The following is a 19,482-nucleotide window of genomic DNA, read 5'->3' as shown; positions in this document are numbered from 1 at the left end:
TTTCCAACGTTAGATCACGTTGGACATCTTGAACGTGGTGTAAGATTGGGGAAGAACCGATCGGAAATGCCGCAGGCCATCCAGTGCGGGCTTCGGTGCCGCCTTTGGCGCCACCCCGCACTTCTGACGAAAAAAACAAAAAAACATCCCTCGAGATTGTACCCTGCTATACCCTATTATAAACAGAAAACTTTAACTGTTTCTGTTAATAATACGTACGTATGTATTTACCTATTATATAGCCAACAAATAGGAGATGGACACAGAGTGGCCTCCAGATAATACCAAAGTATCTGCATTTCACCAAGGAAACATATTTGTATATTTCAAACAATCCCGACAGACACCTACTAGTGAAGCTATTAGGTAAAAGTGTCAGTTGGGAGTTGCGCGCGCACAGTACTCTTGCCGCTGGCGGTGAGGGGTGTGGAGGGGGAAGTCATACTTCAGGAAATTTATGGGAAGATGCTTCTGTTGACTGCCAAACACAGCCGGGCGTGGTTGTGTGCTCCCGATACTGAGCTCCAGGGTATTCCCGCGTCCGTTCTACTTCTCAGTGCGTATGTCGGTAAACATACATAATATTAAAATTTACTAAACTTCCGAGACTTGTGGTACTATTTATTGTAAATGTGCTAGAGTTTTCAATTTGTGAAATTGTTTTTACTCTATTTAAATTTGAATCAAGTACATAAAAAATATAATGCTTTGAGGGAGTGCCTTCTTTTCCAAATAGGAATTGGCACTCAATTCATAATTGAAGTAAAACGCTGTTTTTAACATGACTTCTAGAAGTTCCCGTACCCACTGTTTAGTAAGGAGATATGTTATGTTACGTTTAGTAAGGAGATATGTGTAAATCTACAGACTCCCCGGCACTTTGTACCCCTTTCATTATGATTGAAGACGAAGCCACTTGATTGTTCATCAAGCAACATTCCTGCTCCATCTTTTGTGTTACTCACCACATATGCCACATTGTTACAGCTCTATCTAATACGTTATTACCACATATTCCAATCTGATGTTCTGACGATAGCCCGAGATTAATGTGTGTTGTTTTGTTACAGTCTTTGCTACAAGCGCACGATGTGGTGGCACACGAAATATACGGCGAGGAGGCGATGCGGGTCACTCCTCCTCCCCTCCCATACCTCAACGGGGACGACGATGACCTTGAGGCGCAAGACGGGGATGATTTGGAGAACGTCACCCGTGTGCGCCTTGTTCAGTTCCAGAAAAATACCGATGAACCGATGGTGAGATTATTTGTATGTTCTCAGTACAGTAGAGTCCGATTATCCGAGCCAAACGGGAACGGAACTACCTAGGATGTGTAAAAACACGGATAATCGGAACTCGGATAATTGGAACACGGATAATCGAACTTCTTCTGTACTCACAATAATCGTCTGAAAGTGTATCCCATCTCTGTTCTCCTTTTGATGTAATTTAATACCTGTCAGGTCTGTAGGCGAATAATATGGAAGGATGATGATCTGGAGGTTGATGGTAGTTATGTGAAACATTTGCACTCATTATTTATTTTATTTTGCACTATTTATTTTATGAATAACCAACTAAGTGTCAGTTAAGGTTGATTTGGTATTAGCACTGTTTAACCAAAGTTTATAGCAAAATCTGTATTGATTTGTCACACCTAATTTTATTTAACAACATTTTCATTAACACTTACTGTAAAGGTTTACCAGTTACAGTTTCGTTTACCCTGAATACTATGCATTAATAATTTTAAAATATTTATATTGTAATATTCTTTAAAAGTAGGTTATAGTTTTTTAAGACCTCTGCTGTTATTGGAGTCCTTTACAAAATTCAATTCAATTAACAAATGCTCAAAATGAAGAGTGAAGAACTTGAAGTAGTTGAATCTTTTTTCTTTGAAAATATGGTGGGAGTTTTTAGAATATACAAATACATAAATCCCGCTATCTCGTCAGCTGTATGCCGTTTTGAAAAGCGGAGGAGTTAAGATTTATTTTTTTTACTTAACAGAATGCTTTGTATGACTAATAATTATTCACACATCAAAAATAAAAGTATTTAAATTTCTTTCAAAAATTATCCTATTTGTTTTCATTGCATACAGAATGTCCCAAAAGTAAATAATAATATTTCAAGAGGTGATAGCTCAGCTCACGGCTAAAAGTTATTTTGTTTCCAAGATGTATTAACACTTTTTTTGAATATCGTAAAAACTTCTACTTTAGATTAATATTTTATGTATTCCTGCTACAAAACTAGGAATTCCACTATAATGGTTTTTTATTAATGTCACCATGATAGGAAATCTGGTGCTAATGAAAAACAAGACATAAAAGCCATCACTGCCTTTTCATTAAAGTGAAAAGTATTCTAATGAGAAACAGTATTTTATGTTTTTCTATCAACGGGTCTCTCCTTTAGAAATTTAAGAACGTATTCTAAAATTAGATATCCCAACTTGTGTCACAAGTGTTGTCTCTAATATCTAAATAGTTTTGCGCAAAATATTGAAATTAGTTTACTCTGTTTTATGAATTTATCAATCTACTAATTGCTTCTACAATTAAAAGTAAAATCAAAAATATTCAAACGGTATTTTATAAATGTGGGTATGTAAGACAAAACTCAGTTTATATGGGTAAGTAAAGAATAAGTTTAAATACCAGTTAACAAGCGTACTATTTGTTTAGCTACTAGATTGTTTACTGTGAAAACATACCTTTCGGTATATTCAGAAGAAAGAGAGGTTTTATCTGAGAGTCACCATCTTGTAATATCAAACTGAAAGTGCACTTTTAGTTTTTGAAAAATAATTTGAACTTTACTAGGTACATTGTGCTTTTTATGTTTGGCATATTAATATATATTTTAGAAAATTTTAGGAGCACCGCAATCTTGAAACCGTTAAAATTTAAATAAGCAGATAAGTGCTTTTTTAATTGAAGATATTTACAAACACTTAATTTTTGCTCTGTAACATGTAAAGTCAAAACCTACATAAAATGTGTGTACAGTGTAAAACGTCACTATTTTATGTAATTGAAATTAATAGTTTCTATAGTGGAATATCATTTCATAAATTAATACATACCGCCATTGTACTAAAACTTTAATTGAATGGATAACCTTCAGGGCATATTAAATACAAACATGTCAGGTTTCGTTACAGTCAGTTGGAAATTATGATAGTGCTTCTGTTCTCGTTTTGCTGCTAGGTCATCAAAATTAACTGTTATGCCATTTATTGTCATCTACATTATTTATCAAAATGTTGTACACCCACTACGGGGAAAAAATGAGAAATATAAAATAAATGAAACAACAAAAGCGATTGTTTAATGACATGAGGATTGTGAATCTTTTTTATTTTTACTCTACAGTTCTAATATAGAGATACATGTATAACTGTTCCCTTTGCAAACTTGAATAGCTTCAGTTTTAAACATTCATATTAAACAATGTGTAAGTATAAAATTGGTATGAAATTGCTCAATGTTTAAAATAAATAATTGTTGGTGTATGTTTTAAAGTAACATTTCACATAAATTCAAGTGTTTACAATCTTTAAACTACAGTTGGTTGAGGATGACACAATCTCTTCTAAGTGATCACTTTTTTCTGCGCTGTTTAGTTTTAATCAATTAGAAAAGATGGTATTAATCTTGTTTACATGACCTTTTATATTATATACACATTTATACAGCAGGACTTTAAAAAGTAAATATACATAGCTCAAAAGCCAATTTGCATTCATCAAGAATCAAGAATCAAGAATCTGTTTATTGTCGTCCCACAATATTACAATGCATTGACAAAGTCATTTTGTTATACATTTACACAGTATAACAAGATAGTATAAAATAAAATACATACTAGACACTTATGGTTAAAAGTACAAGTCAAAGGAAATAAAATCTAAAAGGCTAAATCGTCTATACTATAGAGATGGAAAATGTCGTTGTTTAGCTGCAACGCGTTGCGACGTTTATTCTGCCAACCGATAACAGGTTGCGGGCAACGTGTTATTTTTAGCAACTGTTATCGGCTGACCGTTGCGCCTCGTCTATCCATTGCGCAACGTTGGTTCAATAACGTTTTTCCAGTGGCTGTTACCTATAGAACGTTACTGAAATACCGTTACTAAAACATGGACCACCATTCAGTTAACGGACTTTGTTACTATTATTTAAGTGTACAAAATTCGTCATTTTTTAGCTGCTTAGTCTAGTTACTATAATTTATTTTGAGATAATTAAAAGTATCTTTTGGTTCAATTAAGTACAAAAATACAGAATCGGGTTTTTATTGTTTGAATGTAAACATTTCACAGCGCATTGTACATTTACACTATAGATAAACATTAAAATATTCAAACTGAAAAATGAAATATTTTAGTGTATTAAATATAATTTTACACTAGGGATTACTTAATAAAAGCTATAGGACAAAATAATACAAACCAAATAAAACGTTTCTGTAAATATTATTATATTAAATGAACACACCCTAGGCTTTTTTTATATAAAAGTAATTTATATACAAGACTAAAAGTTCTTTAAAATACATTTATATCTTAAAAAATAACGTGTTTTAATTGCCCAAATTGGTATTTACACGGAAAATTGACAGTAAAATAAACCGTTAAATTACGTGTTAGTTACACTACTAGTATGGTAAGATGAAGAATACATTAAAATGGATACATTACATCTAAAATATAATTATTACGAATGTGAAATACATATTTGATTATAAAATATATTGAAATAATTATAGCCTACAACTTAAGTAAGATTTTGTAAGTGTAAAGTAAAAACGTTGGACAGTGATATTTAGCTATATACAAATGTACTGCTGTGTTGTATACATACATATTTAACTGATAACTTATATTAACTACAACAAATAGTAACACAAATGACGTTTATAATTGCAAAATGTATACATAAAAAAACTATTTATCACAATATAAACAAAATGGTTAACACTGCTATTTCTAATTAAATCATATAGGAACACTTTATAAATTACAATTATATACATACATAAACATATTTGTTCAAATGTACATTACAATTACACTGTCAAATATTGTACTTTAGATTAAAATGAAGATTACACGAATGTATGGAGATTCAAAGACACAATTAAGCCATATTTAGAAAATAAAATGGGCAATATAACCAAACTGTACTCACTATGGCTTCATATAAGATTAATTGCAAGAAAATGAATTTACATAATTTCATATATTTAACTTGCAGAACTTTTATATATAACTTAAATTTTTTGATTTCTATTTACTGTAGAAGATTTAGATTTCCATTCAAAACACAGCAACTGCTACTGCTCGTTTTGAACTCAGTCTTGATCGGCGTTCTGTCAAAAAATTTCCTGCTTTAGATAAAAAGTCGTTCACATGGGACGGATGTAGCCATGACGTTAAATTTTAATTCACCAATTTGCTCATATTAGGGTATACATGTTGATTCTCTTTCCACCAGCCCATAGGATCTTTTTTCCGTCTAGATAGCTGTCATCTAAGTACCGGTTCAACATCGACAATTGCAGCGGAGGTCTTCGTACCTGAAACCAATTCCTTCATAGCCAGTGAACTCCAAAAAGCTTACAAAACGCGTTAAAGTTAAAAACAAAAAGTAAATACGTGTAGTTACAAGTAAAAACCCTTAATTTAATTATTGAAAATTTCTAAATTTATGAAATAAAATTTTAAAGCGGTTACATGTAGGTTTCTCCTTGGCAATTTTGTTGTCAACACGTCCTCCCAGACGGAAAATTTTGCGGAATCTACGTTGCCATCTTTGTTTTGAGAGTGTTACCAATTTCTTCATCATCTGCTGTGCAAGGTTTGCCATGTGTCTCTGTCTCCAGATTGGCAGCTAAAAGTTCTGTACATGTTTTTTTGATCAATTGCTTTGCAGTTTCGTCATTTGAAAGACAGCAAGTTTGAATCTGGGATCTAAAAGAGTAGCAAGTGCTATTGTTTTGCTGTGTTTCAACATTTTTCCATGCGTTTCTCGAGACCATGCAGCAGTTCATTAAAAATAATATTTTGAATAACTGGTTTGAATGGCTCCTTTTGCATTTTTTTACACACGGACATCAGGCCTCTTGTTAGGGGTATCACTTGGCTACCTGTCACGTATGAGCGTTCCACCACTAATCTGTGAAAAGTGACCTCCTCAAAAGGACGTAAGATTGTGCTTAGCTCTTTGCATAATCCCACTCTTCCTCTGACCAAAACAGGTTAAATTTTTTTATTTATTTAAAGCGATAGTAGTTTTTACCAGCGTCCTGCAGCTCTACAAATCTGGAAACCATATAAAATGTTAGAGTTCCATCTCGTTGAAAACCTCTTGAATAAGTTTTTTGGCTCAAGGCCCATATTTTTCTGGGATATCAACAGTTTTTCAGTTGCATTTGTGCTCCTTTTAAAAAAAGTCACTATCAATTTTTATTTTGTCAATTAACATTTTTACCAGCTTTAACGCATCCTGAAGAATCAAGTTTAAGGTATGGGCAAAACAACCAAAGTGCTTCAATTTACAAGTCCTTTTGTACCGCCCCCTTTGATGTTACTGGCATTGTCTGATACTACGACTAAAATCTTATCAAATAAATGAAATTTGTCAACAATAGTTTTGATCTCTTTTGCTAGATTAGCACTTGTGGTGAGAATCAGACATTTTAGGAACATTCCCAACAATATCGACTTTATTTCATAATTTTCTGAAATGTAATGGACAGTTACACCCAAATAACTTCACATTTGTAGAAGTCCAGGTATCAGTGGTTAGACATACACTTTGTTACTGAGTTTAAACTCATTCCGAACAAAATTCAAGCATCCTCTCATGTTCAGCTGGAATCATACTATTGGAAATTGTTTTTCTACTTGGCAATTTATATGCGGGATTCAAAGCCGACACAAAGTTAACAAAACCTCTGTCTTCGACAATTGAAAATGGCTGAAAAGTCAGTAATAAACAACTGTAAGAGAAGTTTTATCGAGTTTTTTTTTACGTTGAGTCTCACTCACAGCTTTTTAGATTGGGGTAAAAATGATCTAATACTTGACTGGTTTTACCGTCACTAGAAGATGAAAAATATGCACTTAGTGGATTTGAATATTGGTTAGCGCTTCTGAACTTGGTTGTTCGGGTTCATTACGTAAAATTGATGTAGAAGCCTATTGTAGAGTTTTTAGTAGAAATTAAAGCTGTCGTAGGGCTTGGCAAGTTAGTTGAAGTTTTATCTTTTTTTGGTAAATTTACAGTAGGATGGCGCTTTTCAATGTGGTGTCTAAGATTAGTTATAGTTGACTTATAATTTTAATACTTGCCCACATAAATCCGCACTTAGCAGTTTTTATGTCAGCGTCAACCACAGTATAGTATGTCCACAAGTATACTGGTTTTTTTGCTTCTTGTTACCACTCATTTTTTAATATAAATTAATTACAATGTAGATATTTATAAATAATAAAAACAGTAAACACTAAATTAAACGTGTTATTTCACATAACTTAATCACTCTACATTATTTGTCAAGGGAATTATTTTAAAGAAAACATTTAAGAAATATTAGTTATTTTAAATAAAAATTTAAACCACATATAGTTTAATAAGGCAGAGATTACACTGTATGTTGCTCTTGAACAAAATTAAAAAACAATTGTACTGCGGGTTGTGGAATGGGATCATAATAGAATAAACAAAAGTGAATAATCAGGTCAGGTTTTCATGTTGATCCGAACAGGCACCATCCCCTCCCCCCAAGCCGCAATGTCGCGTCTCCAGTATTTTGATTATTTTACTTTACTATATTATCGTTACGGGTGGTGTTGTAATAACAGATCAAGCTGCTGTTGTCATTGTCAAGAGCCGTAGAATTAGATTCCCGGCAATGAAATAATTGAGTCATCCTACAACTCTGTTGTTTGTCATAACACCGTTGCTAAAATAACAGAGTGAAGAGTTTCCAGTCTGCCGCTATTGACTGTTACCAGCACAGGCTTATTACCGTTGCCGGCAACGAAACGAATGAATTCATTGTTCGTTGTCATCCTGTTATAACAGGGAGTTTCTGATAACACGTTGCGGGGATAAACTGTTGCCGCCCGGCAAACACTGTTATTTATCTGTTATGTTAAATAACGCCCATCTCTACTATATACACAGAAGGGCATTTCATCTATACTATAAAAGGCTTTTTCTTTTAAACCACTTAATTACAACATTTTTAAAGTTTTTACAGGTAACATCCTTAGCAGACATAGGCAGCTTGTTAAAACAGTTTGATACCAATATAAGAGTATGCGTGCTGAGTTTTTGTTAGTTATTCTAGCGTGCTTTAGGTCAATAAGGTCTTGTTGTCTAGTGCAGTAGTCATGGCTTCTAGAGCGTTCTAAGTTTAAATAAATCTAGATTTTCTTTAACATACATTAAGCTTTGCAAGATATAAATGGAAGGAACAGTGAGTATACTCTGCTTTATAAATAGTGGCTTACAAGAGTCAGTGACATTAAAATTAAACATTATGCGCAAAGCTTTCTTTTGGCATAAGAAGACCTCCTTAGCCCCACGCTGAATTTCCCCAAAGTAAAAGTTCCATACAAAAGATTGAGTGGAATATGCAAAGTATGCTTTCATTAATAGACTACAGCTTTTGTACAGGTTTTAAGTTTTTTTTTTAGTAAAAATATAACTCTAGACAACCGAGCACAAAGAGCATCTGTGTGATGTTTCCAGGTAAGCTTAGAGTCTAAGTTTAATTCCAAGTAGCTTAACTGACTTAGTTACAGAACTGGTGCTTAGGGACTAAAGATGATGTTTTCTGTTCTTATCTTCATTCACACATAGGCCATTGGCAGAAAACCAGAGGTTGGACCTTTCTCTCATATATGTGATCATGGCTGCATTGATTTCAGGATTTAAGTTAGAGCACATTAACGTAGTGTCATCAGCACATAAAGTACACATTTATTAGGAACAAAATTTGGGAAAATCGTTAATAAAGACAGTGAATAAGAAGGGACCCAGGACAGAGCCCTGGGGAACCCCGCTTACCACCTGCTTAAGATCCGACCTCTGTTCGCCTATTTTTAACAAACTTGAGTGATATCGCTGTGATATATAAGAAGTATTATAAGTGATTAATTCGTTACCTTCAACTCCATAGTACTTTAGTTTCTTAATAAGTTCTTTGGTGAGGCACAGTATCAAAAGCCTTGCTTAAGTCCAATAGCAAAGTGTTAACTTCTTCTTTATTTTCAAAACTATTAATAATATATGAGACAACACTGATCAACAGCCTTAATAGTAGATAAGCTTTGCCTAAAACCAAACTGGTGCAGATAAAAGCAGGTGGTTAAATTCAAAATAATACTCAATTTGGACACTTGATAATATATTCAACCAAACTTAGATAAGACAGGGGTACCAAGGCAATAGGGTTCTGTAGTTATTTACATTATTTTTATTCACCTTTCCTTATAAATAGGGACAGTGACTGTTACTTTTAGGCACTGTGGGAAGAGTCCAGCGTTGAACATCCAGTTTTTTACAAGAAAAGTAAAAGGATACAAAATTTCACAAATTATTTTTTTACCACCCCACCCCCCCCTACCCCCCCCCCCAAAATTGGAGAGTCCAAAGACATCCTCAGCTCTTGAGTTACTAAGCCTAGTGGTTTTGTCTTAAGAATATCAGTAGGGATTTACAGTGTGCCATTTTAAAGATGGTGCCTTAGGTCTATTTTATGCCAGACGACTCTATCATATCACTGGAACTAGCTGTATTTAAGCCTAAATTAACATTTGTACTATTTACATGACTAGAAATATATTTACAAAATAGTTGTTAAAATTCATTAACAGAGATAGGAGGTAGCGTTAGAGAGCATTTTTTTGAAGCAGAAGCACGCCCTGTTTCTGTATTAATTACTCTCCAAGCTTGCTTTGCATAGGTTATGCGACTGTAATATGAATTCATCATTGGCGTTCTTTTTTGCTAAGATTATCTGGTTCCGATTATAACTTCTTAATTCTCCTATGGTTTTCTAATAGGTCAGGATTAATTTTACATTTGTCATAACTTACATCAAGTAGTATCTTAATTTTAGCTAACAGAGGTGTTATTACCAACATTTGGGCTTTTGTACCTTTATTGCCAAGATTATTTCCTAACTTAGTTTTCAAGGACAGCAGTCATTTAAAGTTGTGAGACACAACTTCCATAAAGTTGTTAAAAGCAGCTACATCAAGAACATCTCCAGCAATTGCCTCTGTCCAGTCAGTGTTGCTTAGTCTATACTTTAATTTATTAATACTAAACATCATTTAATACTCTGTAAGTATAGTTTGAGTTTTACAGACATATTAGCAGGCGGAGGAAGAGACATCAGCATTCGTGCAGACTAATTTAAATATTAAAAAGCAGACCAGGTGGTCAGAAATATGAGCCTGTAGGACTGTTTTACAACTATACAATGAGGGGTGAAAGGTTTGAGACAAAATTATCTAAGCATGAATTTCCTCTAGTAGGTAAATGGTTGAGGCCAAAAAAAACAGTCGTCAGGACTTGAGGGTGTTGATAAATTTAGTTTTTGAAGAGACTGCATCTATTGAGATCAAAACATTTAGGTCTCCCGCAATAAACAATCTTAAAATTTCGATACTTAGCATTGTTGTTAACAAAATCAAGAAGCTGAGACAACTTATATACAAAAACCATCTAAAGATGAATCAGGGGTACGATATACAGCTATGACTAAACAATTTTATAGTACCAAAGGCTATCATATACAGATTCAATACAGTTTAGGTTCACAAATAGAGTCAATATATGTACAACCGAAAAAAGGGTGTGGAAAGGCTTCCTTTACAAAAATTGCAGCTCCACCGTATGAAGATGTCCTGCAGAAGCTATCAGCCAAGATGAAATTATCTGGTACATATAGATTAATCTCGTTTTTGGTTACACCAATGTTCATTCACAACAAAGTATGTCGCAATTGGTACTGCTGTTAAATATGTTTAAGTAAGTTCAATTTATTCCTTATAGTAGACTGGATATTAATGTGGGCTAAGTGAAGTATAGTTTCACAAGGTCCAATTAGGCCCCCAAGTTGGGGAAAGCACTTAAAATAGGCTTTTGGCAATATACTTGCACTGACGATAATAGTCCTATGTACCCGGTTCCTTTGCAGTCCCGGGTTCCAAAAAAGACATACCAGGAGCACTCTTACTAGAATATCTAAAGCGTGACACATAAATACCTGCAGGCCAGACATCCTGGTTGAACACATTCTCCAAAAAGTGGCAGAGGGACTCCAATTTTAAAGGAGCTGGTAGCCTGGAAAACCTATTTTTTAGTTTAAATTACTTCATAACTACCACTGACAGTATCGTTTAGGTACTGTTTCAGATCTTCACATTGAACATTTTCACCAAAATCTAGACGCAAAAATGTGTCTGTATTTCTCCACAGCCCTCAGTCTTTCATTATTAACAGAAGCCCTACCTGTCAAAAAAATACATGGGCTTTTTTTTTTTATTTTTATTTGTCATCGTATTAGGTAAACTATGTTGAGTTTTCGTATTAGGCCTAGGCCTATTACGCTTTTTGTAGGTAACCTTACAAAACCCACTGTTATTGTTCAATTCTCCACTTCCTATATTATTCCCTTGTTCCAAGTCCCAACGTTTTCCGATGTCACGTCACCGCCGACAAAGTTACATTACTGGAACTTGTGAAACTTCAGAGTTTACTTTCAGGTCGGTGACTCACACAGTCCTCCGAATTAGTTGTAACTACTTTATTTTTCAAAGCCGTTGCTGACCCGCAGACTTTTTTTTCCCATTTTCAATCATGATGTTTTTTCGTGCTACAGAACTGATTGGCAGCACTGATGAAACGTTTCTGTCACTAAAAAAAGATGTCCGACTGTCAGATTTATTAGCTACTGAAATCAAATCAAGGACTATCTTTAATTTCTTGGTTTAGAATTAGCATAAGATCTATCATTGCCATTTAAAAATCATAGGACACAAGTTAGTGTTCTTGTGTGTAGATTTCAAAACACTAGAATAAGAAATTGTATTATCATTGCCGATTAAAACATCGCCAATTGCCTCAGTGTGGTTACTCACGATAGATGATAACCTGGCATTTTCTGCCTCCACAATGTCCTAAACGATTGCATAGATCACGTTGGTTTTTTGCGTTAAATCAAGAATTTGGTCGGTTAGAATTTTTATATGTGAGATACAATCACACGTAGTCACTATAGTCTTCTTTAATAAAAGGTTTGGCAGCCGGTAAGACACTTGCAACGGCACTGTTTATCTTCAGGATCCACCCTACAACTGTCACATAGAAAAATTAGACTTTTCACCTTTAGAAAATGAAAAATCTTTCCTCTCTTTCCCCGCATCATGCAAAATGGAACCACTTAAGACACCTCCCCTCACACATAACTCCTCCAGAATGACTTGTAACATTTTTTCGGACAAGCTCCACATAACGGATTCTTATTTTAGACGGCGCCATCTTGGCCTCCTTCATTGTATAGTTTGTATATGAATTGTATAAGGATACAATCTAGTTTTCATGATATTGAATGAGAAATTCCCCTTGAAAAAGATATTCATTGTCAGCCATCCTAGTTTTGTTAGGGTTCGAAATGGGGGGGGGAGTACTTAAAATGGTTAAAAATATGAAATGATACATTTTTTCACAGATAGTTTTTTATAGTTTGACACATTTAATTCCTTAACCGCAAACACTAAAATAATATTTGACTGTCATCAAATGAGATAAAATGACTGAAAGTAGCCATTTCCTGACAAATAGTTGGCTTAAACTGCTTTAACTTTTATTTATTGAACTATTTGTATTTAATTTTAGGTAACTATACTAATTGACTCTTGTGCCTAATTTTAATGCTCGTCTCAAACCGTTGATGATTAGTAGCACATTTTCGAAAGAAAATTCATATCGATAGATAAGCAAACAAAAGACAAGAGATGCTTGGACATATGTTCCTCTGTTATATTTTTGTTTTCAAGCTCTGAACCAATTTTTGAAATATTTGCCACCTGAATGTATAAATATTTTAATTTAGTTGATAGGTATCCTGCAGATCATGGTAAAATTGTAAAAACATACTAAAAATTGTGTTTTGAGAGTGATTGCATGAAACAGTTTTTATTTAATGAAATCTACATAAAAATGTAGATATGAGTATTCTTTCGTACTAGATTTTAATTTAGAGTAAGCTGGTCAGTGAGTTGGCTGGGGAAATTAATTGCAACTTTTTACTCCTATATACAATAATTGTTGTGTGATTTATAAAAACATTTCATATTAATTCAGTTATACGTATTTATAGCATGATAGCTATATGTGATTATTAAAACCATGGGTATGTATGTTAACATACAATAAACAAGCTAACACTTTCTAGCCTACATATAAGGCAATCTAGTTATTCTCAGAGGTGTACTACAATTCCATCAGCCTACATAACAAACAAAAACCAATTACAACAACAACAAACAGCATTAGCTGTTTGGAGGAAGAAAAAACTATTTACCTCAGCTTCAATTACCCAACAGCTTAATTTCATAATATAGTTTGTTATAGATTAAGTATAATACATATGTAATAAAGTGCTTTTGCTTAAATTTCTGGGTTCTTAAAATATAAACACGTTTCAATAACTTTACTCATACACATTGGCACACAACATTAATTGATCAATTAGTTAGCTTACTGTTATCATGCAAATTATATTAACAACATCTGATGTTGTATCATTTTTGTTAAACAGTGTATTTCAAAACTAATTGAAAATTATTTTAATCAGCAAATAGTACGTAACTAATTTAAATACAAAAATATATATATTTGTAAAACTGTGAGAAAGGTAATTAGTTATCAATAGACCTAAAAGAATAAATTATTTATTTACACATTGATTTTCAATATTGGACAATTGGGTTACCATAAACTCACTCGTAATTTCATGGTTTATGTTACATGATTATCAATACTTTATGGGTTATTTGGTCACTTAAAAGACTTTCTTCAGTGTAATTGTATGGGTCATGCTACATAATTTTACATAGCAGTAGTTTTTAATTAAGTACAATTTAAAAAGGCTAAAGTGGAATTTTAATACTTGCACTATATTTCTATAAAACCAGAATTCAAATGAGTCCTCTACACCTAGATTAGAAATTTGAGTAATTGTCCAAAATATTATATTATAACTCTTATTTTAATAAGTAAATTCATCTAGTACGATCAGACAAACTATTTATTCCAACATTAATGTCATAATTCACACTTGTTGATGTTTTCTTTTAAAACCTTTAAGTTCACAGTGGTAAAACTAGCTATAGAAACATTATTGATACCCCAAACTCTATATTTCTTTTATTTTTATCACTATTTTTTAATTCAAAATTAAATACTTGAAGTTATTTGATCCTCCCCCTATCACTATCTAATTATGATCTCATTTGAGCATTTTATCAGGACAATTTGGCTAATGTATATTCATCTGTTCGTATATTTATGAACTTAATACCTCATAGTATCAAAAGTGTCTTTTAAAAATGTGGGCTTGAGCCGGTCACTTTCATAACACTGTAAGCAATAATGTAAAAATCTGCTTTAAAGCATTCTAAATAAACCTGTTTAGTTGCGACAACAAAATAAATTCAAAAGTTTTGGATGTAAATAATATTTAGTGTGCGTTACTTCAAAAGGCATACTCTTTTATGTTAAGGTAGTTTTATGGTGCCCTATGGGACATTTGTGAAAGCATTAGGGCTCTGTGGTTCAAAGTTTGCAAACCACTGAATAAATAGCATTTAAATTTACAAAGCCTTTGTAAACACAACTCAGTCTAGTGCATGCTGTACAAATACTTCAATCTTAAACAATATTTTGCGCCTGTTCCTGAAATATTTAAACAATATTTTGTGTCTATTCCCTAATTTATAAATACGAGCTCGTAACTAGCTGTTTCCCGCGGCCTCGCACGGTTTTCGTAAGCTTTACCCGTGTATGTGCACTTCTGGTTCAAGTGAATTATATTTCCAACAACGATGTAGAGTTTGTATTGTTGCCACGATCAAGAAAATCTGTCAAAAGTGTATGTTTATAGCCATTGTCTACGTACATGTACTTTATTATAAAGTGGTCTAACACTCAAGCTTTAAGTTCAATCAGAAATGTATTTTGAAGACAAATATACATCAAAGCTTAGCGCCTTCAAATAATTTTTCGCTATTTAATATACTTAACTGTCTCGTAATCCAGTTTATAGTGTACAGGCGCTTTAATAACTTTTAACTTTTGCAGTGCTGCCTGGTGGTGAGATTCATTAATAGGCATAGCATATAAACCTTCTTCGTCGAAAAATACATATACATACAAATTTTCATAATGATCGGTCAAATAGTTTACGATTCTATAAAGGACATACATACAAACATTCATTTATATATATATATATATATATATATATATATATATATATATATATATATATTTAGATTTAGATTTTTAATAAGTAAGAAAAGTAAATTATTGATAATAACTGTCAACAACATGCACAAATTTATTGCAATACGACCAGTAAAGCCACTGAATAAAAGCAAGTCCCTTGGTAGATCAACGCAAAAGGCTGTGTTTTACATATCAAGTGGATTTTGTTTTAAAAGGACTGCGTTTGCCACTCTCACAATAATCTGTCACAGTGGTTTGAATGTTATTCATTCAAAACAAACGCTGCAGTAAAGGCTAATGGTGTATAAAAGCATTTTAAAATTATTAAGTTTCAATATAAGTCATGCACAAGAGCCAAAGCTTAAACCTTGTCAAAATTATTTTAATTGTTTGTTTTTGGTAAATATATATGTGTATTACAAAAGTTTGTTTTTGTTTCAGGGAATCACGTTGAAAATGAATGAGGATGGCAAGTGTATCGTTGCGAGAATCATGCACGGAGGTATGATTCATCGGCAAGCAACTTTACACGTCGGCGATGAAATTAGGGAGATCAATGGAATCCCAGTTGTTAATCAATCAGTAAATGCCTTACAAAAGATTTTGGTAAGTTGCAGCATATAAGTACACTAGTCTTAACTACATCATTTCCTTGAAAATATCGTCGCTTCAAACACAATGTGGCGTAACTGCCTTTAAGGAATAATGTTTTCAGGAATCAACCTGAAACCATATGTAAAACGTTACATATGTTATGTAATTACTTGTTATGAATATAAATACATATGTAAACGTATCCATGAGCACAACTGTTAGTCATGAAAAAGGTTTACAATGAGGCATAATTTTGTTTCTACCCTCTCAAAAAAGTGTGCTTTGGCACTTAAGGTGCTTGGTGTTTGTGGCAATGATATTTTTGTTTTAATACTTTAATACATTGTGTATGAATCTTGGACTAACTTTATAGAAACATATTATTGAAATTCAGTAGTCCTAACTGCATTTCTATGTCATGAATTTCCCGACTTGATATATTTTGTATATGCAATTTCTAGTATTCGTGTACCAAATTTATACTGTATATCACTATATAGATTAGACCATACCTTGTTCTACTGTGCAATTTTTAAATTGTGTCTCATAAAAATGACACAATACGTTAACATGACATACAGTAATAATAAATATAAGTAAGCAGGCCTATCCATATGATGATAGTATAATGCTAAAATTTGTTGCAATTTTGAATTCTGATTTCTATTACAAGGTGTATTCTACACTATACAGTGTATTCTAGAACTCATGTAGGATGTTTTAGAGGATTATTTCAATGTTTATATCCTTTTTTAAATGTATATCCTTTTAACCAAAGTTGGATTTGAAAGTTATTTTGTATTCTTTCCGTATGCATATGTTCCTTTAATCAAGCATTATATTTATTGTCATACAAAAACGTTGAATTCTTCATCGGTTATTGTCACATACCATGCACAGTATTTGTTTTAGTTTTATTGCTTTGCTTTATGATTTAGAACCATCGCAGAATAGTAGCTAAGACTTGTTACAAACAGAATATAAATATTTTGAAATGGCAGCTTTTACTAAGGTAGAAGTCTAGAAGTCTAGTGTCAATATTTACATTGAACTAAATTTGTTAAATTTATTTTTTATAATAAATATTGTAGATTTATACTTTTTAACAAATTGTCCGTTATTTCCTTCACCCTGACTGCATAATCTTTTCATTAAAGAGTCTTTTACTCAACCAACATATTTTTATGACTGCAGCGGAACCATTTTGTATGACAATAGATATGCTCAAGTGGGTTTTAAACACTTGTTAATTACCTTTATTACAATATTGATAATCCCATTAGCATGCAGTTGATGGTTAATAAATATCTTGTCACCTAAATAATTTTAATTATTGTGTGAGAACTGGCTCAAATAGCTATGGAACATGCGTGCACCTTTACTTAAATTGTAATATTTTGCTTGTCATTCAAGTTACTTAAATTACATGTCATTGCATTTCCAATAAAGTTGTTTAGAGAAAGTTATTCTTATAAAGTATTTGTAATATGCTTGTGCTTGGAGAAATTTATGTCAAAGTTTTAAATAGCCACCATAGTGTGAAATGGATAAATGGAAAATTGTTATTATAAGTACACTATGTTAACGTTAAAATCCATGTAAAAATTTTGTTATTGTATGCTAAAAAATATATTTTTATAACAAAACACATACATACACACACAATGCCAAATGCTTAAAAATTAAACTATAGTTAAAATGAGTTTACCATACATAACAACAGGAATATTCTCTAAAATACCCGACAAGAGTTCTGAAACACCCTGTATTTGTTGTAACTTGCATTCCATAGCATTTTATGTTAATTTCAAACCGTTTTGCATGTTAAATTCAGCTACAATAAGAAGTTTCCATCTAGTCGTCTACAGCTGGATATATTAATGTGACGTGATGGGAAGTATATGAATGTATTCAGGTGTGCTTGTTAGCCAATATATAACACTTAAAAATCACACTCACTGGGTTCTATGGTAAAAATGTCTTCTAGCTACTAGTTTTCAATATTTCAAACAGAATTGGGATAAGCAGATACAGATAAATGGATTCCTACGAATGACTTTAGTTTGAAACAAGTTTCCTGGTTACTAGATTGAAGTTTATCTCACTTCAAAATTCAATTAGATGGCCAAAGGCAAGTCGCAGTAGGACAAATCAAATCTTCCCTCCAGATTTGGGAATCTCAACATTAGCACATCTAAAACATGTCCTGCTTGTAGCCAATCAATCAACCAACACTTTTTATTCCCCTAAAAATACAGGCAGTGGCATTGGGGAATTTAAAATAAAATATTTTTAATCGGAAGAACTCGGCCAGTGCATGAAATGCATTATTTAACAGTCATAAGTCATATTTATTCAAACATGTTTTTGTACTTTAGGACTAAGGGCAACAAATGGTTGTATCTCTCGGCGCAATAATAGAGTGGCTGTCAAGAGTTTAGCTCAATCTATTAATTAAAATGAATAGATGCAGCAATTGTATTCCTGGTATTGTGGGAGTGCTTTATACTGCTAGGCTTTACTAATTGAGGATTTTGAAAGATATATTTCATGAGATCAAACCGAGATGTCCATAACCATAAAAATAATGTTATGTTATTTACTTAGTATGACATGTACTGTAGTTAGATCTTTTAAAGGTATTACAAAAAGTCTAGAATTATGTGAGAATTTTCTATGTACTGTCTTTTTTTACACCTACATTTCACCAACTCTCTTGTTGAAAACTGGAGTTTGGACATCACAACTTCGACAGTGTCCTTCTCATTTTTACACCAATATCTTGGATTTTGTACTGGTTGTGACAGTCATGTACTGAATTTCACAATGAGAAGTTCTATGATTCATTAGCTAGATTGCTATAGATATTTGGTCTGTAATCTTGGGAAGAGCAGGACCACATTGAATGGTCCAGAATATCTCTATCTCTGAAATTGTATCCGCTACGCTTCTTCCTTCAGATGATTCAATCCTCTTTTTCTCTCTTAATCCCACTGATTTCTATAACAGTTGGGTAATGTCGTGGGGGTGAGTAGATTTAACTGACAAAATTAAGAATCTTGCTCTTGGATTCACATAATCTTTTTAATGTTGTATAATGACAGTGTACAACACAGTGAATGCAGATAGAGCTGATAAAACTGGGGATTTTGCAATGAAATTGAGCTCTTAATGTAGGAAAAAGTTATAAAAAAGAAATTCAATTTAGTCATTTGGCATAGTTATGAATAGGAAAGTCTTGATGTATATGTTAAAAACTTTAAGATTAGAATTAAAAGTTTGTACAATAAAATAGATGACTTTATATTCTCATGACTTGAAGATTGTCAGTCTACAAGTA

General features: G+C 32.7%; 1 protein-coding gene across 10 annotated transcripts in view; it reads left to right on the top strand.

The window, feature by feature from the left end:
* The window catches only part of LOC124363097 (peripheral plasma membrane protein CASK), a 522,470-nt gene that overhangs the window by 417,952 nt on the left and 85,036 nt on the right, over positions 1-19,482 (top strand). For all 10 annotated transcript variants that reach the window (XM_046818216.1, XM_046818210.1, XM_046818218.1 and 7 more), the window contains 2 exons: positions 1,071-1,259; positions 15,990-16,154. In XM_046818216.1, the coding sequence (XP_046674172.1) occupies positions 1,071-1,259; positions 15,990-16,154 (354 nt within the window). The remainder of the gene's footprint in view (positions 1-1,070; positions 1,260-15,989; positions 16,155-19,482) is intronic.

The sequence above is a fragment of the Homalodisca vitripennis genome, chromosome 5 (assembly GCF_021130785.1).
Source record: "Homalodisca vitripennis isolate AUS2020 chromosome 5, UT_GWSS_2.1, whole genome shotgun sequence".
NCBI classification, from domain to species: Eukaryota; Metazoa; Arthropoda; class Insecta; order Hemiptera; family Cicadellidae; genus Homalodisca; species Homalodisca vitripennis.
Note: the sequence above shows the minus strand (reverse complement) of the source record. Positions and strands in the feature narration are given on the sequence as shown.